Source organism: Cebus imitator, unplaced genomic scaffold, assembly GCF_001604975.1.
Source record: "Cebus imitator isolate Cc_AM_T3 unplaced genomic scaffold, Cebus_imitator-1.0 Scaffold196, whole genome shotgun sequence".
NCBI lineage: Eukaryota > Metazoa > Chordata > Mammalia > Primates > Cebidae > Cebus > Cebus imitator.
Window position 1 is genome coordinate 3476894 of NW_016107511.1, and position 24090 is coordinate 3500983.

General features: G+C 45.9%; 1 protein-coding gene across 15 annotated transcripts in view; it reads right to left on the reverse strand.

The window, feature by feature from the left end:
- AOPEP (aminopeptidase O (putative)) overlaps positions 1-24090 on the reverse strand; it is a 379056-nt gene that overhangs the window by 164224 nt on the left and 190742 nt on the right. For all 15 annotated transcript variants that reach the window (XR_005203205.1, XR_005203206.1, XR_001830582.2 and 12 more), the window contains one exon: positions 646-835. Coding sequence is in view for 10 of the 15 variants with exons in the window: in XM_017547221.2 (XP_017402710.1) it covers positions 646-835 (190 nt within the window). In the remaining 5 variants the exon portion in view is untranslated. The remainder of the gene's footprint in view (positions 1-645; positions 836-24090) is intronic.

Here is a 24090-nt window from a genome sequence, read left to right on the forward strand (position 1 = left end):
AAAAAAAAAAAAAAAAAAAAAGCTAATAGCGTAGGTTATATTGGGCCCTCCTCCCTTCACCATGACAATGGGTTAGAGCTGAGTAGCAGCAGTCAGTTTGCCATAGTCCTCACCGTTCCCTAATCTATACCACCCCTGCTTCGTTCTTCATTCATTACCTACGAGCAGACATCTGAGATGACTCTGGATTTACGTTTTGCTCTCTTTATTTCAAACATGCACACACACATACACAATGCACACACACGCATCACCACAATTACAACCACAAAGAAGTGCTTGAGTATGCCATAGCATGACCTTTTCTTCACATCTCTGCTCAAATATCTCCTTCATCAGAGAGGCCTTGTCTTGCTACCTTCTAAAATAGAATCCACTGCCCCTCTATGGGGCTCATTTTTCTTCATGGTACTCCACCACTTGACCTATTTCTGATTCACTTGTTTGTCTGCTCTCTCTCCCATCTCTAGACTGTAAATCCTGTGGGGAGAAAGGGCTTCCCTCTCTTGTTTATGCAGCCATCTCCCCAGCAAAATCTGTGTCTCCTGCATAGTAGGCCCTCAGTCCATAGGTGCTGAATGAATGAATGCCTAGAAACAGAATTTGACTCTGGATAGTGAAATACTTAGGGTCACTTTAACCCACCTGCTGTGCCGCAGCCCAAAACACATCCTCCAAGTGAGTGGCAAAGCCTTCACTCAGCCACTCCTCCGTCCAGTCGCGGGCCCCGATGGCTAGGCCAAACCAGGCGTGGGCAATTTCATGGCAGAGGCGGGTCCCACAGAGATGGCTCCTTCCTGTCAAGATGCTCTGAGAGAGGAACATGATGTGTGGGCTGTGGATAATGGGGGAGAAAATGCACAGTGTCTTGTTAGAGCCTGTCCTCGTGGCCACCCCATGGGGCAGCGTGCCTAGCCTGGTGAGCCTGTTATTATCGTGTGCAAGCCAGATCATGACTGATAGGCTTGCGGCTCAGATGCTTTCAGACATAAATAAAGTGGCAGTTTATGTTTGTGGCTACAGTCCAGGTGGCCGTTTCTGCCAAACAGTTGTCTCCGTCATCAAACGGCTATTACCTGTAATGAGTAACCTGCACCAAAGTTTTACACTCAGAAAAAAATTACAAGGCAATAGAAGCATTTGCTCTGAAATCTGGACTCTCTAAAAGAAGAGCAGGTGTGACCGTGTGAAGCCCACATGCTGTCGGGAGCGTGATCAAAGAAGACCCTTCAGCCAAACATCTGAGCAGCTTACAAACAAATTGAGAAGTCACGCAGAAGGACAGAAAAAAACAAGAAGAATGGAGCAAAAATGTTTCCATTCCACATGAGAGCTGGCTATGATGTTAACAAACGAGCAGGTGCCGGGGATGGGTGAGGTTTCCAGGAGGCCCGAATAAAGGGCGAGCCCGTGTAATGCCAAGCTTTCCATCGTATCTGCAGGTGCTTATGGACCCACATGACAGAACAAAATCATGCTGAGAGAGAGAAAGAAGGCAGGGAGTCAACCCACCCAGGTGTGCAAACGGCCCCAGGACTGGCACCAGACAGGAAGATTTATCTAATCTCATTTTCCATACCTGTGTTAAAACCCAAAATACCACCATTAAAACTGCACAGATGAAATGGGAAGCAGAGGAGCTGACGAAAGAAAAGACCCATCAAATACCTTCCATGCCTCCCCCTTCAAGCAATTATCTTTTCCAGGACTTGTTTACAGTCTTCCTAATGAAGAATTTGCTCTTAAAAAAATCTCTCCTCCATCAGTTGAACAAAAACAGTTGTGAAACCTTCCAAATTAGGAAACTGTACACATGGGTTCCTCCTTTCAAAAGTCATTTGTTTGCCATCATGTCGGCTCAGCACAAGCCAAGATGCTCGCAGGTTTCTCTTCCACTCCCACAGTCCCCATTAGAGAAAACCCCACCCAGAGTTCCCTTACACAACATCACCCATTCAGCTCAGAGAGCTCAACTGCAATCGTGGTAGTCATGTCTGCCAAAACAGACAGCTTTCATGTGAAGTAATAACAGGGCAGGCATGCAAATGAAGAGGCGTCTGCCAGGTGCTCCGCAGAGGGCACTAGAAACCCCAGAAATTACAAGTGGAGTTGGGGCACTCAGGACAAAGTGGTGCAATGCAACAGGCACCAACGGTATTGTTCAGAGCACTAACTCAGGGGGGGAAAAAAGGACAAGGAAGGAAGGTACCAAAGACACAGGAACCAAACTCCCCTAACTGAGAAAGTCACCCCGTGAAGACAAGCCGTGCAACCTGGCATTTTCAAGTAAATGGCTCTGGCATGCGCAATGCTACAAAGAAAAGCCACAGAAATGTACCAAGTAAATAACATTCCAGACATACTGCTGGCAGCCGTTCACCCTTTGGGCTAAAACAAAACAGAAGGAACTTCAGGCCTTATAAACAGGCTCGAGGACAAGCTTGCATGGGCAGGGTCTGCAGCCAGAGAGACAGACGTGCCGGTCCTTACAGAGACTGGAGGGCGGACTCCGGCCAGGACACTTCCACAAGCAAATGGCTGCGAAATCGCCGAGACTATTCATGAAGAAAAAGCCTCCAGTGTCTGGGGACCTGCCTGCTGTCTGTCCCAGTGTGGAAGCCTCGCCGGGGGCCCATTTATGCAGACAGAAAAGCCTGTGAGGGCCTGAAGGAATGCACAATAGCAGCCATGTGGGGGGTGGCACTTCTTTCTCCCACCCTTTCATTTTTTCCGCTTGAGGAGTCCTTGTCGTCTGCCCCAGACTCCAGTGTTCTGGAGACACCTCCCTGGCCTCATTGCATCTTGCTGTGTTTGGGACAGGGCTCAGTATTGCCAGAATTCCACCTATACTTCCCCTTCCCCTCCTCCATCCTTTCTTCTGAGCCGGGGGTAAAGTACTTCCTACTGTCCTCTGAGGGAGGCCGAGCCTGAACATCCTCGTGATTCAGAAAGAAGGGCATCTTAACCGTGTAAATGACGGCACTCTGTGCAGAAAACATGACCTTCTCCCTGAAAAGCAGATTTCCTGCTGGGAAACCGAATGGAATGCCTCCGGCGCCCGAATGGAAAGCCTCCGGGGCCTGTCTGGCCCTGGCAGGTTGAGTTTGACTTATTGGATACTTTGGGGCTATTTCCCTATGAAGGAAATGGCTTCTTTTTAAAACTAAACCAAAAACATAGAGTAAGGTTTTGATAAACTTTCTCAAAGGCTGTTGACAAAATTCTCACATAAAAGGACCAACAGCATGCTCTTTCAAGGAGAATTTCCTTCCCTCCCTTAGACCCTAAATGTCTGAATTTCTCATGTTAAGTAGACTTTTTTAACCTCATCTTTTTCTTAGACTGCTTTTCTTCAACAGTGAGTGAAGAAAGGTCTAGTTCATTCTCTTTAGCTCACTTCAAGGAATTAGCTCACATCAAGGAAAAATATTAAGGATTTGTTTTCCAACAGATAATCTACCTCATGTCCACCTTCAAAACAGGATGGACCTGCAGAATGCTGTGCTCCTACATCAGCCTGGGTCCACGGGCCCAGCCCAGCTCCACCTCATCCCCCACTCTCAGGACTGTCCTCACGGTCTGAGCCAGCCTGCCGGCGATCAGTCTTCCCCCTGACAAGGCGCACTGGAAAACTGTTTCTTTTTTTTCCCCTGAAAGGGTCTGTGTCAACTGCCTCTACAAATGCCAGACTGTCGATTCATCACCATTACAGAGACTGGAAAATAATCACTTCAAGGATATCTTCAACCTAAAAACGTTTCTTTCATGTTTTTTTTTTTTTTTTTTTAAATCATAGTTTATTATTTTTCCCAAATAAGAGATGGGTAGGGAAGTGATATTTCAAATCTCAAAAAGCACAAGCCCTCTTGCTTCGATTCCCCACCATAAATTCTTTTTGGCTCCAAGTGGTGGAGGAGGAGGAGGTGGCAGGCAGGCGGTGGCTTGCAGCCATAATCCCCGTGTTGTCATTCTTCCCCAGGAGACCACCACCTCTGGGGCCGCCTCCCCCTGCAGAGGCCAAGCGTATTGCATGTCTGCTGCCTTGCCCCTCGAGATTAAAAATATCATGTCTGGTCTGAAAACAGCTTCTCAAGGCTGCTCCTGAATGGCACCTACCCACCCAGATTAGAAGGCTGCATCTGGTAATCTAAAACATGTTTCTAGCAGAGGAGGAAGGAGGGTCTCCATTACTCCCAGGAGCTGCTCCCATCCTTCAGGAGGAATTCAATTTGGAGCGGAAATGGAGAATTTCATCAGATCTTAAGTAGGAGCTGGAGTTTGATTTATTTCTGCTTTTTCCATGGAGCCCTGACCAGCATGGCCCATCTTGCTATGGAGGCAGCGACCCAGCACTCAGAGGCCCCCAGTAGATGCTGCTGCCACAGCAGGTCCCAGCAGGGTGCAGGGGTAGAACCCAGAGGACAGGAAATTGCTTACGATTAAGGACAAGAAGAGCCTCCAGGCCACCCTCCCATTTTACGGGAGCAGACCCCAACTCCCCTCACAGAGAGCAAGTTTACTTTTCTTTTCTTTTCTTTTTTGAGACGGAATTTCACTCTTGTGCCCAGGCTGGAGTGCAATGGTGCAATCTCAGCTCACCGCAAACTCCTCCTCCCGGGTTCAAGAGATTCTCCTGCCTCAGTCTCCCGAGTAGCTGGGATTATAGGCATGCACCACCACACCCAGCTTATTTGTATTTTTTAGTAGAGATGGGTTTCTCCATGTTGGTCAGGCTGGTCTGGAACTCCCGACCTCAGGTGACCTGCCCTCTTTGGCCTCCCACAGTGCTGGGATTACAGGTATGAGCCACCACATCTGGCTGCAAGTTTACTGTTCACACAGATTCACACGCTTCTCACAATTTCAACAGTATGTGCAGCCCAATATCCCCTGATAGAGATGATGGAAGAGCCCAGGGAGGGGGGAACCAGGCTTGTTTCCCTCTAAGGTCCAGCAGGATCGTTTTAAGGGTCTTACAATCATGCGCAACAGCTTCTGCTTGTGTGACTTGATTACTTGCTAATTTAAACTAGACAACTGAAACATAGACTCATAGTAGCCTGGGGACATCCCTTTCAGGAAGGACAACTGTCGTACACCCCTCTTTGGTTCATAGCCTGTCTTCTCTTTCCTCCATCAGGTGTGAAGTGATGTATGTCAACACTCTCACCAATGCATTTACAGACCGAACCCTCAGCCTCTGCCCCTTCTTCTAAATGAAATCCCTTAGTCCCCCTCTCCTGAATGCAGTCTAATGTAGGGGATGCTTCTGTAGTCCTGAAGGCAAAGGGGGAGGGGGGCCAGACATCCAGGCGGGACCCTCCTTCCTCGACTGCCGGGGAGGGACTCAACGTCGTCTGCTTTTCTCATCTGGCACCCACCCGACTGCAGTGTGTAATATTTAAACAGGAGGAGATGATGGGATAGTCTTTTGGGGATATAGGATCTTCAGTCGCCTGAAGTGGAAGCCAGTTCCAAAAACTTGCTACATCTGATCAATGTGTATGGGGATCTGGGTTTGAAAGAAAAACCTAATGTTAGTAGAAGCATTTTCTTAAGTATTCTGTGGGCCAGGCGCGGTGGCTCACGCCTATAATCCCAGCACCTTGGGAGGCTGAGGCGGCTGGATCACGAGGTCAAGAGATCGAGACCATCCTGGTCAACATGGTGAAACCCAGTCTCTACTAAAAATACAAGAATTAGCTGGGCATGGTGGTGCATGCCTGTAGTCCCAGCTACTCGGGAGGCTGAGGCAGGAGAATTGCTTGAACCCAGGAGGCGGAGGTTGTGGTGAGCCGAGATCGCACCATTGCATTCCAGCCTGGGTAACAGGAGCGAAACTCCGTCTTAAAAAAAAAATTCTGAAAAAAAGTAGATGATAAAACATCCATTCGTTTGCCTGAATGAATGTTGACTCAAATGTGACTAAGGCAGAGAGACTGTGGAAAGCCCCAGGGCCACATTCGTGATTCTTGTACCTGGAAGAATTCTTGTATCTCCTCCTTCTAAAGACTCGCTGCTGAGTGCTTGCCACGTGCCAGGCACTGTATTTTACGCATGCCATCTCATCGCTCTACGCCACAACCTCGGGAAGTTATTATTAGATTTTATTATCTCATTTTACACATGAAGAAAGTAGGGTACAGAGAGGCAGACTGACCAGCCCAAGGTCACACAGCTGGGAAGCAATGGAGCCAGGACTGGAGCTCACACAGCCTTGACTCTAAAGCCTCACCCTGCCCCACTCTGCCCACTCTGCCCGGGGTCACTGGGTTTAGACCCGTGGCTTCTGGGCTCCAGTTCCTCTGTGCCAGCTCAAGCCCACGAGCTTAGTGATCATTACTCTCCCAGGAGTTCTGTCTTCAGGAGGCACCAACAGGACACTATCAGCCACGTGCTGAGACTTCTGTTTCCTCAATCTACATCACAGCCAGGACTGGCCCACAGTGAGCAGGCCTCTTCCTGGTGAGAGAAAGTCAGGAAAAGAAGGGTACAGAGGCCAAAGGGGGGCATTACTATTCCATTGCTGATGCTCCTGAAGAGCAGTGCCTAGTTCCTCATAACTGTGCCCTACACTGGGAGTCCCCAGTGGGCCACAGGGGCATGCGTTAGAAAAGCCCTTACAAAGGCGCTTAGGTCTGTCCCCAGGAGGGCAACACCTCTCCCTGGTCTCCACCTTGCAACCGCTCACCTGCTTTTGCTAAAGCCTGGTATTCTTTTCAAGAAGACATGGTTTAAAGCAAGTCACAAATTCAAAGGGCTACCGGAGACAAGAAGATAACAAAATTAGGGCTGTAGAGAATGAGATGGGGAAATAGATTAAAAAGATGAGGGCAGCAGGCAAGGAAAGCAGCAGAGAAAGTGGGTGGGGAGCAGAGGAGGAAATGAAGATGGAGATGAAGGAAGCAGAAAGATGAGGAAAGAATAGAAGAAGGAAGTGCATTAGAGAAGAGGCCGACAGGCTAAGGGAAGCAAATACGGGGAACAAACGGCAACAGAGAAAGTAGGAAGGACAGACAACAAAGGAAGGATGCAGAAGACAAGCTGGGGAGGCGGCTAACGAGATGAAGGAGGGAGAAATTGAGGCTAGGGACGTGGCAGTGACACTACAGGGAGTGGGCAGCTATGTCAGGGAAGCAAACGTTTGCAAACACTGTGCCAAGGCTAGGAGCTCCGGCTTTACAATCTGGTTTAAATGCTAAGTGCTCTTGGCCGGGCGTGGTGGCTCACGCCTGTAATCCCAGCACTTTGGGAAGCCGAGGCGGGTGGATCACGAGGTCAAGAGATCGAGACCATCCTGGTCAACATGGTGAAACCCCATCTCTACTAAAAATACAAAAAATTAGCTGGGTATGGTGGTGCATGCCTGTAATCCCAGCTACTCAGGAGGCTGAGGCAGGATAATTGCCTGAACCCGGGAGGCGGAGGTTGCGGTGAGCTGAGATCGCGCCATTGCACTCCAGCCTGGGTAACAAGAGCAAAACTCCGACTCAAAAAAAAAAAAAAATTCTAAGTGCTCTTAAGAGGAGGCTTCCAGTTTCCTGTCACACGGACATGTAAATGATGGATACCTGGATCCTTTCAGGGTTCATGGTGGGTGCTCATGGCGGGCAGGGAAGGCTCCAAAGCAGAGCACAGACGACACCAAGGAGGAGAGCGGCATGAGGGCGAAAGCGGAGGCGGGGACACAAAACATTGTGGCCAGCTTCACCACTGAATTTATTCAAGTGTACTTAGAATTCAATTGGTGAGGAAGGCATTCATTGTTCAGCGTTAGCTGTGGCCTATTGCTAGTGGAAAAAACAACAGCACAGCAACAGCAAAACATGAAGACCATGTTGACTCTAGAAACACAGAGACCACCTCTGGCTCAGTGGCAGCTCTGCAGACCATACAGCGGGCTCAGCTACCGACCATTGGAGCAGTGGACACATCGCTTCTGACCCCCGGAGACACATCCCAAGAGAACGCTGTGGAGACCTCGGTCCTGCACACAGAACAGGGCGGCACTGCGGCCTGACTCTCACGAGCCTGCCTCGGCTGCTCTGCCTCAGCCTGGGGTTGGGGGCGGGGGCTGGTTCTGGTGGTTATGGTCATCCAAAAAGCTGCATGTGAAACTCTCGGGCTTTAAAGCTAAAGAATCAGGGGCAGAAACAGTATTTTATTGAGTTTGTCAACTAGATTTGGACTCCTTTCCCTCTCTGAATCTGATAGTATATGTTCTGCCTTAAACATTCTGAAATCTCATAGATGAGAGCAAAAAAGTTGCTTTTGAAGTTACTGAAGATTCTATCTATACATTAAGTTATACATTTTGGAGACTATACATTTTGGTTATCAGGGACACACCCATACCCACACTATATGAACAAATATTTGTTGTAACTGAACATGTCTTTGAATCATCTATCAACTGCTTATGAAATGAAAGCTGTGTATTTTCTGCAGGATCTGGGGAACTCTTCTAGTAAGTAAGTATTAAAGTGAGTAACCAATTAAAACATGTTGGCAGCCTCACCGGAGCGTGCAGATGACAAAATGTGATTCCACTCCCTTACCTCCCCATCCTCCCAAATCAGGGCGATGATGTTTGTTCCCATAAAAAGAGCTAATAAAATTAGCCTCCACTGTGATACAGGGAAAATCTTTATTTAATAAAATAATGTGTTTTGCTCCTTTCCCAGAACAGCAATATAATGGCACCACTGAGAGCCATAATAGCTCATCCTGGTGGTTTTCATGGCGCGCACAAGTCTGTCATGTGTGGCGGTGTGGAGGCCTGGTGGGCTGCTTCACGGAGGGACATGTTGGGGCAGCTTGCAGCCACTCGGCAAGGACAGTTCGGAGACTGCTTTCCTTTGAAATAACTCTTTGGGTCTACAACTCAAATCGTCCCACGTTCCTTGTCTGGAAAAGTTGTGGGGATTTCCCAAAGTGTACTCAGAATTTAACTGGTGAGGAAGGCATTCGCTGTTTCCCCAACTGACAGCCAGAATGCAAGCCCTAGTCAGGCCCTCTGTGAATCCGAAAATCTAAGACAGGGTCAGGAAGCTGTTGGCTGGGCTGGTGAAAGCAGACACGAAGTAGCAAGGCTGGTCTGTACAACAAGAGGTCTGAGCCCAACAGAGGCACTGCCAGCCGACAGAGTTCAGGCAGCAGGACCTCCGTAGGGGAGGCAAGTGTGAGTTCCCCGCCAGACGGCCACACTGTCAACTACATTTCGAAGCAAGGGTACCTCTGGGTAGGAACAAGCAACAGAGTGGCCTTGGGGAACACCACATTAGAATCAATTCTGCTAAATCAAAGCTAGATCCAGGAAAAAAGAATTGAAAGAAGATGAGTTCTCCTATTCCCTGACAGCTGGAAAGAAAAATAAAATAATGATGATACTAAACACATACATTGTTTTTTTTCTCCCAGGCAAAGTTCTAAGTACTTTATGTTTGCTAACTCATTCAATTCCAGCAACCATCCCCAGAGGAAGAAATTATTATCATGCCTATTTTACATGTAAGTAAACCAAGCCACACAGAAATTATGTCACTTGCCTAAAATCCCAGAGTTATTATGTGTCAAAGCTGATTCAAACACAAGCAGCCTGGCTCATATACATGTTTTGCTTGATCAACACCAGCGTGTATCAGAAGCACCTGGAGGCAGGGCTTGCTAGATAAGGAAATAGCTCAGGCAGTCAAATTTGAATTTCAGACAACGAAAAAGTTTTTGTGTATGTTCCATGAAATATTTGCTAAAAGCTGGCAGCCCTACCAGAAAGGCTTGTTAAAACAGATCTCTGGGCCTCACCCCAAGACAGTTTGTTTCAGTAGGTCTGGGTGGGGCCTGGGAACCTGTATTTCTGTTACGTTCCCAGGTAATGCTAACATGGCTGGTCCAGAGACCACACTCTGAGAGCTGCTGATCAACACTGTGTTGACTTCATAGCATCAGCTTAAAAAGCAAAAACTTATTGCCAACATTTATAAATGGGAATATTTTATCCAAAGTCCAGATTTTCAAATTATATTAAAAATTTGAAAGATTTGGCCACACTAGGCCCACAGTCTTTTTTAGAAGTGGACACATATTTATTCTGTACACACACACACACACACACACACACACACACACACGTCTAATACCAAATGGCAATATTTTATAATTTTCTAAGAACAATACTAAGCATTAGAGAGCATTTCAAAGATAGGAATTTATCAGGTCCCTGTTAGGATTCACCCTGGTGGAATCTGAGAAGCAGGCAAAATCTGCTTGGGTGTCCCTCATCACAGGCCCACATTCTCATATAGTGACTGCAGCTGAATCGGAGCTGGTCATTTCAGGCAGCGCTTGGGCTCTCCAGTTTGCTGTGGTCCCAACTTCTCCCTCCTCTCTCCCTGCCATTGGCTGAGCCTACTTGTAATTTGTAATCATGTGTGTGGTTTCTTCCCTTCTTATAGCAAGATAAAAAAATGAAATATTCCTTTTTTTTTTTTTTTTTTTTTTTTNTTCTGGTTTTTTTTGAGATGGAGTCTTGCTCTGTCATCCGGGCTGGAGTGCAGTGGCACGCTATCTTGGCTCACTGCAACCTCCACCTCCCGGTCCAAGCGATTCTCCTGTCTCAGCCTCCTGAGTAGGTGGGACTACAGGTGCCAGCCAACATGCCCAGATAATTTTTTGTATTTTAGTAGAGACAGGGTTTCACCATGTTGGCCAGGATGGTCTCAATCTACTGGTCTCGTGATCTGCCCACCCCAGCCTCCCAGAGTGCTGGGATTACAAGCATGAGCCACTGCAACTGGCCGAAATATTTCTGATATGTCTCCATCAAAAGTAGACCACGTGTTTCTTAAAGGACGCTCTATCCAACCCATTCACTAATTTATATTTGCTGTCTGGCCCCTTACAAGCATTAAGATTTAACCCATTTTTTTTTAGTTTTTCTTATGAAAAATTCCTATCCATGGCTGTAAAATGATTTACCAAGGCTTTCATGCATAGGGCAAAGACACAAACTTCTGCCTAGCTCAAGTCAATCAGACAAATTCCATATTACTAACAGTGAAATTAATTGGGTTTATTGTATTTTTGAAATCCAAACACAGTTTCAATTATTACTAGCCACTAATGGCTTATAATGAAGGCAGGGCTTGTTAACTAAGCAAACAACTGGCATGTTTGTTTAAAGTGTAAATAGAAGGAAAATCCATGAATTAAATGAATGAATTCGATGATTGTTCTCCCTTGGCTGTAAGGAGGCATTCAGCTGCCACAATGTATATCACCACCTTTGTTAAAGACAACATGGCTGAGTTATCTTTATCCAGTCAGAGACCTTCTTACTGGTAGCTTACAAAGTAAATGACTCTAAATTTTTCAAAGTACTCATCTGCATCAATAAATGCCACTAAGTATAAGACATCACCTGGCTATTGGGATTCATAAATAATTGAGCTTTTAAGAATAGCATATTTCCTAATCTCAAATTATGACTCTGTGGATAGACAAACACGGCATGCTTGTTGAGATAAGGAGACAATACGCCTCGTATTTCCCAGGGTGGTCCTGGAAAGTATGTGACAGATGGTCATTCTCAGAGGTATTCAACTTAACAGCATGTCCCTCTGAGAGGTAGTAAACCTCACCAGAAACAAAAATAAACAAATAAAAGGCTCTCCAAAGTCTCCTAATTAAGTAACCTTTTCATTTAAAATTATGGGCCCTCTATTTCTTCTCTCCAAATGGAATGCATCAGGTTTATTGGATATCTATAGCTCAACCCTATTTCTCCGTAAGGTTCCCTCGACTTATCATTCCTTGCATGTGTTCATCGTAGTGAAAATGCAGACAAGGATCCCAGGAATTCCTTTCCTTCTAAAGAATTCTGCCTGCCCATGCCCCCCACTCCTAGGTGGTTACCTTTCTTTGTGAGCTGAAAGGCACCTGGGTCTGTTTGGAATGTATTCAGCTGCAAGTAACAGAAAATACAATGAAGACTGGCACACACTGGAGAGGTTTTTCCTTTCTTGGAACAATACCTCTGGAGTAACAAGACCTTGCTGGGACTGGCAGAGTGACTGGCAGTGCAGTGGAAGCTGGAGGACTTGCTATGCTCCCACTCTCCATCCTTCCCTTGGGCATTTCTTTCCTTGTGCTTGCCCCTTGTGCCCACAGGTTGACCACTACACCTCCTCCAAGCACCATGTTCATATTTAACATGGAAGAAATGCACTGTACCAGCATGAGAAAAGCACCTTTTTGCAGGGAGCCCAGAGTTGAGATTCCCACTCTTTATTCTGCTAGCTGTAAGGGAGCATGGGAAAGATGCTTTTTGGTGTTTTCTGACTCTCCAGCGGAGGATGGACAAGGAATTGGGCCTCACGTGGACAGCCATGGCACCCTAGTGTAGCCCTCTTTCTCATCAATAGTAGAAAGTCATCACTTGGGTCATCTTTTATAATGCAAATACTTTAGGAAAAGATAACGCACTCAACTCACACCGAAGTATTAGCAACATATCACAATCCATCTTCCCAAGGAGGAGGCATTCCAAACACGGGGCCAGGGGCTGGGCAAGTCAGAGTACCTCAATGACACTGGCTACCTAGGTCCCAACTTAACCACACACTAGCTGGCACCTGCACATTCAGTTTACCTTCATACCCTCACCAATGACCAAACACCTAACAAAGCTAATGGCAGCACTATCTATTCTGGTGGTTTTTAAGGACTCGGTCTTTGGGGACAGGGCGGGGGTCAACTCCTGGCTCTCCCTCTTGCAAGCAGCATCAGTACACTGGTTTCCTAGGACAGCTGTAACAAATTACCACAAGCAAAGTGGCCTAACACAACACAAATTTATTATTTTACAGTTCATCAGGTCAGAAGTCGGACACAGGTCTCACTAGGCTGAAAGCTATGCTGCTGGAAGTCAAGACAGAGGTCCTTGTGTGTGTGTGTCGGGGGGGTATAGGGGTTTTCTGGGGTGCTGGTCATGTGTGTTTCCTGGTCAGGGTGCTAGTGACAGGGATGTGTACAGTTTGCATCCAACAAGCTGTATGCTAAGATGTGTACTTTTCTGTATTACACTGCAATGAAAAGTTAAAAACCAGCAAGCACCCTGGGAGCTCCGTCATTTTCATCGAGAAACAGAGGCAAAGACGAAGACAGAGCTCTGTCAGTAGGAACAGAACTGAGACAAGGGACTGGGCAGCCTACCTCCTAGCCCTTTGAGTTTGATGTACCCGAGGCCCATTTCCAACACTAATTATACATATATATTTTAAATCTCTTGAGAAAAGTTTTTTTAAAAATTTTGCTTTTGCCATACAGTCACATTTCTATTGCAAGTGAAAGGCTCCTTGTATCCTTCAGACACACCTGTAAAAACAGAACCGATCCTGCCATATATCCCTGTCTGCTTCATTTTCTTTAGACGCTGTGAAAAACATGCCACAATAATAAACCCCTTTTCCATCCTAGCCAGCTGGAAAATTACGTGATGCTTGAAGTGACATCATTCAGCTACGACACCAAGCCAGTGGCTACTCTGAGAAATGTCGGTTAGACAGTGACAGCGTGGATGTGAATGCTACTGGGCAATGAATCCCACCCTTTTTATTAGCAAATGGCTTTTTTTATCGCCATGACATTTTGAAAATGAAACTATGACAGCTACGTTGTCTGAGGCCATTGATCACCCAACATCTCTTACCTACGAAAGGAAGCCCACTGGCCAGAGGTGTTCTGTTTCACAGCAGGGAAGACAAGAATGGAGGTAGAAGAGAGCTCATTTTAAACCTCTAGTTCCAAAGGGAAAGACCAGGGGCCAGGGCCAACGCACCGGGGTCTTCCAGGGGACAGCCTTCCCTCTATCCCTATCAATCGTTTCTAAAGTGAGCTCAAGTAGCAGTAGTGATAATACCTTTAGTAATGATAATAGTATCTACAATAATACTCTTTGCCATAGACACGGATACTGTACCACATACTCCATGCAAAACCCTGGCATGCTTACCAGGTAAACATAACATCACAGGGAGGCCCAGACATTCTTCCACCTTCTTGAGTTTTAGGTTGAGCTATATAAAATGTAATATGTCACCCTTTCCAACTTCACAAAATGGGCAATTTCATAAGACTCATCCCAATAGATTGCCCCTCCCTAACACCTCTACAGACGTGTTAGGAACTGCCATAAGATATAGGGAAATGTCATTACTTCTCAAGCAACAGAGAATTAGAAACAGTGCTGCATCTCATCATACAAAAGTGCAGAGGATGGCCCCAGGGCACAAGACACTCTGCTGTCCTCCGAAAGAGCTGGCCCCTAGACGGGTGGGCCCTCTGTCCTTTGCGTACGCAGTGTGAAGCCAGGTGCGTTAGGTTGGAAGCACATCCTCAAGTCAACAGCAAAGGCGGAGGCATGCCCACAGCAGGGAGACTGGGGTAGTAACAGGTCTGACCCTTGAGGGAGCCCAGGAAGATCCGCAGTGGATATGCTGCGTGCTGCAAGGCTGCCTAAGATCCAGCCCTTGCCTGGAAGCCAGAGGGCAAGGAAGCTGGCATCCTAACCAGGTAGCAGGGTTTCAGCTACAGACTGCCACAGGTGCCGGACGCTTCTGCGCCAGAGTGCGGGGCCCAGGTAAGAGAGTACCCTGCTTCAGAGCCACTCGCCACAGGTAAAGAGGCATGGACTAGCCGGTTCGCAAGCTGCCGGGTAGGGCTCTGGGAAGGAGAACTGGCTGCTTCTGATGCAGGACTAGAGGTGCAGAAGAAAGGTGAGAATGTCCAGAGGGCTACCCAGTAGAAAACTAGTTCAGGGGATGAAGCGTCCATCTGGGCAGGGACCTGCAATTCAAAGGCCTTTGCAGCTCTGGCTCACAGCAATCCTGCTGCAACCGAGATGGGGGAGACAGTCTGGAGAGGATGGATGAGATAGCGCTGAAGCTTGGGAAAGGGTGGGGCTGGTTCTGGAATCCCCAGACACTCAACCCAGAAGGGCTCTTTGAGGCTCCCCCTGCTCTCACTCTCAGATGAGAAAACAAGACCTGGCGAGCTGCAGCCTTCATCCCATGCGGTGGGAGCTGCTGTGTGCCATGGCGAACTCAGTCGGCCCTAAGTCTGCAAGGTATTTTCTTCAAAACTCTGTACAAAGGCCCGGTCACCTCAGAACCAACAGACACCCCTTGCCTGAAACCAGTGACTCACCCCAAGCTAGAGGCTGGTGGCGACCTACGGCCGACATCAGCATGTGCCATCCTGTGTGGTTACATTCATGAAGCCTTCTGAGATGGATGTCACAGCAGTTGACCGCGACACCCTGTCTCTGGGAACACTTGGCCTTTACTTCTGCTGACAAATGGCTACCCTTACGTCTCAGCCAAAGCGCTCTTTTGGTTTCAGTGGTTGGTTGTTGACCAGTTTCATATGAAAGGAAAATAACAAACAAGGAAAAAAAACCACAATAATATTTTCTAAGTATAAAGCTGTCATCTTGTTTTACTGTTGTATAACTGTAAAGGTTTGCCTAGTTGTTTTCAAATTTTCTGATTCATTCTTTAATTTTTTTTTTTTTTAAGGCTCCAAAAATTCACCTTTGGGTTGAACACATCTGTGTGAAAAGAACTTGGCAGAAAGAAAAACTGGGTTGTGCTGGCGCTCAACGTGCGTAACCTTAACTACAGCGTGTTTTCTTCTGCAAACACTACAGTGTATGAAATAAAACATTAATAGCCATCACCTCACCCCTTCTGAGAACAGACCTGAGTCACAGCTTTTGTGTGGCGTGATTTCCATTCACGGCCTCACTGTGAACGCTGCTCACGTTACGAAGCCTCAAAGCAGGCAAGACCAAAGCAAGTGTGTGTTTTTATTCCAAAATGTCATGGGGAACATTGTTTATTTTGGAGGCCGAGTTCAGTTCTCCTGAATTTACCACCTACGACACATTTTAAGACTAATCACCTCAAACCATACTAGGAGGAACAACAAAGTTATTTTTAAGGTAGAAAGGACAATATTGGAGTAAGATGAACATGTCTGTTATTTATCAGTGACGAGGTTTGCAGTCACTCAGCTGAACTCTCTGACATTCAAAAGCACCAACATATTTGTATAGGTGAATATATTTCCAATGCCCCATATTTGCACATTGCAAATGGACATAATTAGATTTTTAAACTTTGCATGGATGGTGTCAAGTATGCCACAGATACTTAGCTTCCTGGGGTCTTATGGGAGGTCTGACTTCCTCCCTCTACATCTGCATGGCCACTGTCTTCTTGATAAGCTTTAGGTTCTCAGAGACCTAAACCATTTGATGGTTTTGTGTATGATGATTACAAAGCAGAGTTAAATGAAAAAATGAAAATCAAGCAGCCAGCCCAGTACCTGGCACACAGCAAACATCTCACAAATGTTAGCTCCTCTTTCCCTTCCCTAACTCTTATACTCTCTCTTAGATGGATAAATGCTTTCAAGTCAGTTTCTTGAATTGATTTTTCAAATCTCCCATGAGATAGTGTAAAGTGAACATTCTGCTTTTATTGGTGAGGGGCCAAGAGGAGGAGGATGGAGAATTTACTCTCTGGGATGGGATCCTGGCACAGTCAGAGACTGGACCAAAGCTCTCTCTGCCACAGCTTAACAGCAGGGCTCCTGGGCTAAATTGCTTCTTTCGGTGGCCTGCCACACCAAGGTGTGTTTTTAAAATCCGTGCAATAAAATTTAGTGTGGTTAGAGAGGTGGCAGTGGATGGGAACCCACCCACAGGCAAATGACGTCAAAAAAACAGAGGGAAACATTAGGCTTCTCTGTTCTCAAGAAGCTTCTGCTCCGTTAAGCAACCCGAGAAGGAAGCTGACTTTCCATTAAAAAACAGCCACTTTGGCAGCTGTCAGAGACAGCCTGGTGTCTTACACTTCCCCTCTCAGGAAAAGTGGGGAAAATAATTTCCATAAGTTGGAAAGGAAGAAATCAGGAGTTCAAAGAATAGAGCTGGAAAGGAATTTGAAGGGCACTTAATGTAACCTCCACCTCCGAAGAGCAAATGAGGCAACAGGCCCAGGGCAGACTGGGGACTAATCTTGCCCTTGGATTTGCCAGGCAGCCCACCCTGTAGGCCATGCTGCCTTCCCAAAGCCAGCTAGCTGCCTGCACCTTGGTCAGCTGTTGAGAGGGTCATGCCTCAAATTTTAGTCTGAAGAGGGGCTGCTCCAAGGGAGGCTCCCAGATGCCTGGAAGGAGAACTGGGCTCTACTGCTGATACCCTGAGGCTGGAGGTGTTGCTAAGGAGGAGGCTCCGGGGAGGCTGGTGTGGGGGAGGGTGTGCATGTGTGTGTGCACACATGTATGTGTGTAAAGGGGCACAAAACCAGGCAGGCCTTTCCTCCTGACACCTTTTCCCACAGAAAACAACCTGATGTATGACTCTGTCCCCTGCTGCTTGACTCTGTGCCCACCCAGCCAGCCTTCTCCTGGCTGGTCTCTGAGGCCAACACTGTCTACATACAGAAGACAGCTCTCCTTGAAACACAGCAGCTGCACTTGATCTGGAGACCAGCCTCTGGGTCTCTCAGTTCTTCAGCTTCCTCCTCGGCAGAGAAGCCTGAGAAGCAGTGTGCAGAAATCCCAGAGCAGGGCTGTTCACATGCTCCACACAAGCCTGCAGGTGTGGGTCTTCCCCGTGTCTGCAGGAAACCAACGTGTCTGATTTTAAAATATGGTGATGTCACTCATAAGGCTGTGCTTTCCTTGGGAAATTAGTAATAACCTTATTTCTAAAGGCCCTTCCTATCCATCTTTTCTCTCTTTTTAGTTGAATCTCAATAACTTTGTGAAGGTTGTGGCCTTTTGTTCCCTTCAGGTGAGAAACAAAGGCTCAGAAAGAGGAAAAGACCGACCTGGAATAGCAAGCCGGTGCTGCAGCAGAGCCAAAAACTCAAGCCCAGCTCCCCTTTCTAATATCAGCTGGAGGAACACATGGGGGGAACAGCCGTGTCTGTGGTTCACCAGGTGATTTCATTTAGGGAATACACACCTAAGTCCAAGACTAGGTTGGGCGAACAGGACACAGAAAGGGGACAGTGCTGGCCAGGCGCAGTGGCTCACACCTGTACTCCCAGCACTTTGGGAGGCTGAGGCCAGGGCCAGCAGATCACCTGAGGTCGGAAGTTCGAGACCAGCCTGACTAACATGGAGAAACCTTGTCTCTACTAAAAATAGAAAATTAGCTGGGCTTGGTGGCGCACACCTGTAATCCCAGCTACTCGGGAGGCTGAGGCAGGAAAATTGCTTGAACCCAGGAGGTTGCCATGAGCTGAGAGGGCAACATTGCACTCCAGCCTGGAAGACAAGAGCAAAACTCTGTCTCAAAAAAAAAAAAAAAAAAAAAAAAAAAAAAAAAAAAAAAAAAAAAGAAAGAAAGAAAGAAAAAGAAAGTGGACAATGCTACTGTACCATTCCCTGATTCAGCAAATATTAACTGAGAGCCTACGTTGCCATGCTCTATGCTAGGGGTTTGGAATATATTAGCAAACCAAACTGATGTGGACTGGGGTCCTTAGGAAGGTCACAGTGTAGCAGGACGAGACATTCAATAAACAAAAAAAAAATTTTTTTTTTTTAAATTTGAGACAGAGTCTTGCTCTGTCACCGGCGCCAGGCTGGAGTGCAGTGGCACGATCTCGGCTCACTGCAACCTCCGCCTCCCAGGTTCAAGCAATTCTCCTGCCTCAGCCTCCTGAGCCGCTGGGACCACAGGTGCGCGCGCCAGCACACCCAGCTAATTTTTGTATTTTTTAGTAGAGACGGGGTTTCACCATGGTCTCGATCTCTTGACCTCATGATCCGCCCGCCTTGGCCTCCCAAAGTGCTAGGATTACAGGCGTGAGCCACCACACCCAGCCTAACAAAAATATTTTTTAAGTTTTTAAAGACAGGGTCTCACTCAGTTACCTAGATTGGAGTGCAGGGGTGCGATCATAGTTCACTGTGACCTCGAACTCCTGGGTTCAAGCAATCCTCCTCCCTCAGCCTCCTGGGTAGCTGGGACTATAGGTGCTTGCCACCACACCTGGCTAATTTTATTAAAATCTTTATATAGAGAGGGTCTCTCTCTTATTATTTTTTTGAAACAGGGTCTTGCTCTGTCACACAGGCTGTAGTGCAGTGTCTCACTGCTGCCTTGACCTCCTTGGCTCAGATAATCCTCCCACCTCAGCCCCGAGTAGCTGGGACTACTGACGTGCATCACCACACCCAGTTAATTTTCCCTTTTTTTGTAGAGACAGTCTCACCATGTTGCCCAGGCTGGTGTCAGTCTCCTGGGCTCCAGTGATCCACCAGCCTTAGCCTCCCAAAGTGCTGGAATTACAGGTGTAAGCTACTGTGCCCGGCCAGAGACAGGGTCTCACTATGTTGTCCAGCCTGGTCTTGAACTCCTGGGCTTAAGTGATCCTCCCACCTCAGCCTCCCAAAGTGTTGGGATTATAGGCATGAGCTACCGGGCCCAGCCGATAAACAAAATTCTATTTTTTTTTATTCTTTATTTAGCTATTCATTTCTTTCCCTGTCTTGGTTCTCACATTTCCACAGTAGAAACTTGAGGTCACGTCTGCATTCTGCTGCATGATCTGCTGTTGCTTCTGTCCACCGGAGGGCCCCCAGCCCCCTCCCCCCCAGCCCCTTCTGCACTCCCTGGAGAAATGACAGGGATGATGGATGGTTCCTCACAGTGTCTGACTGCTTTAGTCTGAGTGTTGGCAGTTGTTAGTTAAGGGTGTTATCATCTGATCATTGATAGATTTCATTGTTTGTCATTTTCCAGAAAGGCTTTATTGGAAGTCCTCTGTGAATGTGAGCGTGAGTGTGTGTGTTTTCCAGAGTATATTTTATAACAGGTTTTAACAAGACCAGGGCAAACATGTGAGGTGAGCAACTTCCAAAAAGGGCTCAATGGCATGTACAGGAAGGTACATTTGAATGCTGAGGCTATTTCTCTAAATGTAACTACAGAATCAAAGAACATGTATATTTACATTTTGATAAAACTAGAATTTGAAATTAAAATTTTCATCTTTTTTCTTATTTTATGCAACTCTTAGTTTCTTGCTCCCCCATCTCACCCTCTGTTATCTGAGGATTTGGAACAGTTATTTAATGCAATCCCAACCATAACTGTGTTTATAATGTTTTAAAATAATCTGCCTTAAACAATATGTAAGTAGAGCATAAAGAAGCCAATATTTTAACTTTACTGAAAGATTACTGATTGCTCTTGAGCTTGTTATTGAGATGAACGAAACTCATTCTTTAATTGAATGAAACTCATTCTTTAATCAGGAAAAAAAGGATGAGAAGAAGAAATCACATAAAAGAGTAAGTAGCAACTCGAAAATTATTTTCTTGGTTTATTTTATGTTGCAGCTACACAGCCATCCCTTTTTGTGTGTCCATCAATACAATATCTGTTGTGCTTTTGTACAAAGAACAAAGATGCTTTTATCAATTCTCAAAAGTCTGTAAGACAAACCATTCATGCTGTCAAACCCCCTAAAACCCTTTCAGCAAATAATGAAATCCATCAGTGACAAATGTCAACATACTAATTTGTTAAATGCAAAACAAAAGCAACATTCAGACAAGGCGCCTCATTTCATGTTATATCAGCACTCCAATTTGTACCAAGTTTATGGCAACCCACAGATCATGCAATATTAAACAGGGCTGTATTATAATGACTAAAACTGGAACAATAAACTCCCCTTAGCGAGAATGCTAACAAAGCGGCTGAAATGCGTGCTGTGATTCTACTACATTCAACTCCTTCCAAACTACTAGAAATTCTACGAAGACACCTATTGCTAATAAAGAGTTCATAGGTTTAACCCAAATACATGGCTTTCAGATGGATAAGAAACTCGAAACACAAAATTGAAGTCCCAGAGAAGAACTTAGAAATCATTTAGTCTAATAAGATCCATTAGAGCAAAATGAAATTCTTAAAGATATGAAATATATGATAGGACCTTCGTCATTTTTATTATTGGTCATGACTTTTTAAAAAGGATATTTTAACTGAAGTTATCTCATTCCACAATTCAGAAAGATTTTTTTTAAAGCCCAAAGGAAACAACTTACAGATGCCAAGATGCAGAGCTCTATCTGCAGGGTGTGAGGGAGAGGCTCTGAGTGATGTATCTTTGTGACTTTTTTGAAAAAACTGCCTCAAATAACACCTAGTGCCCCATGTTCTTTGACTCTCTGGGCCTCAGTTTCCTATCATCGAAATGAAAACCACAGCCACTTTGTAGGGAAGCTGTAGGATTTCTAGTGTCACGTGTGCAGTGAGTATTCCATATATTTTTGATACATGAATGCCTTGGTCAGGCTTCCCTCAGATTAACTGATTTTATCTCCTTTACTTTTGGAGGAATTAATTTAGTTGAGCTTTGGGGGCAGCTCAAATGCAGATGCAGCAAAGGACACTATTTCAGATGAAAGGAAGGCTAAATTGAGTAGTTACAGTATGCAGTCATCAAATGGCAATCACAACTGTTTTAGAAAAAATACTTTTTTTTTTTAAAGTAACAGAGTCCTGCTCTGTTACCCAAGCTGGAATGCAGCGGCACAAACATAGCTCACTATAGCCCTTTTAAATTTTTTTTAAAAAATTATTTTTTTGATACAGCATCTTATTCTGTTGCCCAGGCTGGAGTGCCATGGTGTGGTCTCGGCTCACTGCAACTTCCGCCTCCTGAGTTCAAGTGATTCTCTTGCCTTAGCCTCCAGAGTAGCTGGGATTGCAGCTGCCCACCACCATGCCTGGCTAATTAGCTCACTGGAACGGCTAGGCTCAAGCAATCCTCCTGACTCAGTCTTCCATGAGGCAAGGACTACAGGTGCATGTCACCATACCTTGCTACATTGCCCAGGCTGGTCTTGAACTCCTGGTCTCAAGCAATCTTCTCACCTCAGCCTTCCCAATGTGCTGGAATTATAAGTGTGAGCCACTGCGCTGGCAGGTGATATTTTTCAAGGTGTATCTAGTTGGATTTCCACATATCTTCAACCAATTTGATTACCATAAAGAGATGATGAAGATGACACCTGCTATGCAAGACAGATCCATTTGCTACCACTTTCTCCCATAATGGGGCCTGCTGCCTGTTACAATCTTTGACAGAGAAGCAAACAAGAGATACTTCAAGAAACCTGACATGCAAAAGGCTATCCAAAAAAAGATTTTAATGCCGGATGTGGTAGCTCACACCTATAATCCTAGCGCTTTAGGAGGTTGGAGTGGGTGGATCACTTGAGGTCAGGAGTTCAAGACCAGCCTGGCCAACACAGTGAAACCCCATCTCCACAAAAAAGACAAAAATTAGCTGGGAGTGGTGGCAGGTGCCTGTAATCCCGGCTGCTAGGGAGATAGAGGCTGGAGAATCACTTGAATCTGGGAGTCAGAGGTTGCAACGAGCCGAGATCGAGCCACTGCACTCCAGCCTGGGAGACAGAGCAAGACTCCATCTCAAAAAATAAAAATAAAATAAAAAAGATTTCAAAAAGAGCTTTAAATTTTCTTTCAAATGACACACAGACACAGAGCCCCAGAGGAGTGCGCGCGCACGCGCGCGCGCACACACACACACACACACACACACACACACACACACAGATTTCTAAGAAAATTCTAGAAAACTGAAGACCAGAAAATGTATGTACGTAAATAGTGACAAATGAGACAGATAAACACATCTTTGCAGAAGAAAAGTAACACAATCACTAGTACTAATGTCTTGGGTAACTTCTCAACTAGGCAATTGATTTGAGACAGGCAGGTCTAAACCACCATTCCTGACCATTTCTTTTGGATACAATACATTCTTATGCTTCTAGTCCTCAGAGGGGATGTGGTGTTGGGGGAGATGTTAAACAGCTGCTGTCTCACCCCCACAGTAAACTGTGTTTTAGCAGTTGACCCTGCCCACCCTACCCCTACTCCAGATCAGTTTGCTGAGCTAGGGCATAGCACATAAAGCAAGATCCAGCCAGCTGCAATAGTTTCCTTTCTCACTTGCTGAACATCATTCACACGGGCCCCTGTTAACCCTTCCTCACCCTTTCTCTGTGTGTAAGAAATATTAAATGACATACTCACTGGAAAGCTAGACCATGTCTTTCCTCCCTGCTTAAACACTCAGTCAATCAACAACATACACAAGTCAACTTGAAGTTCTTGATACTCAAAGTGTGGTCTAGACATCTCAAGGGCTCTTATTACAAATGAAGAATCTTAGCCTCTTCTCAGAACTGCTGAATCGAAATCTGCATTTTAACAAGATCCCCGGTTCATTCATATGCACGTTAGAGTATTTTCTTAGCACTTTCTCTTTGCTTTGCTTTTTTTTTTTTTTAAGACAGAGTCTTACTGTCACCCAGGCTGGAGTGCAGTGGCGTGATCTCAGCTCACTGCATCCTTAGCCTCCTGAGTAGCTGGGATTACAGGTGTGCCCCACCACGCCCAGCTACGTTTTTGTAATTTTTAGTAGAGACAGGGTCTTACTATGTTGGCCAGGCTGCTCTTGAACTCACCTTAGCCTCCCAAAGTGCTGGGATTACAGGCACGAGCCACTGTACCCAGCCTTCTTAGCACTTTTCTAAGTGAAAAGTATATGCACTGTAAGTGAAGGTGGTTGAAGATGCAAGCTTTTTTGTTTTTCTTTTTTCTCTTGTGACTAACAAAAGGTGTGTGAGATACTGAGAAGCAGCAGGGAGTCCTAAGGATTCAAGGGTTAATCCCACACTCAGGAGAGAAACCCCACATTTAACAAATACCAGATGAACACTGATCACCTGGAACCTTGAGCCAGGTGTCAGGAACTTAAGGATGAATAAAGACAGTGCCCATCCTCCCATTTAAAACATGTACTGTACTATACTATACTATACTATACTATACTATGCTATACTATTGTAGGTTAGATGATTAAAACCGCTACATTGAAAAAATATATTCTTGCTATGGGGGCTCAGAGGAAGAAGTAATTGATTCTTATTTAATGTCAGCAAATTTGATTGCTCTATTTTTTGGCC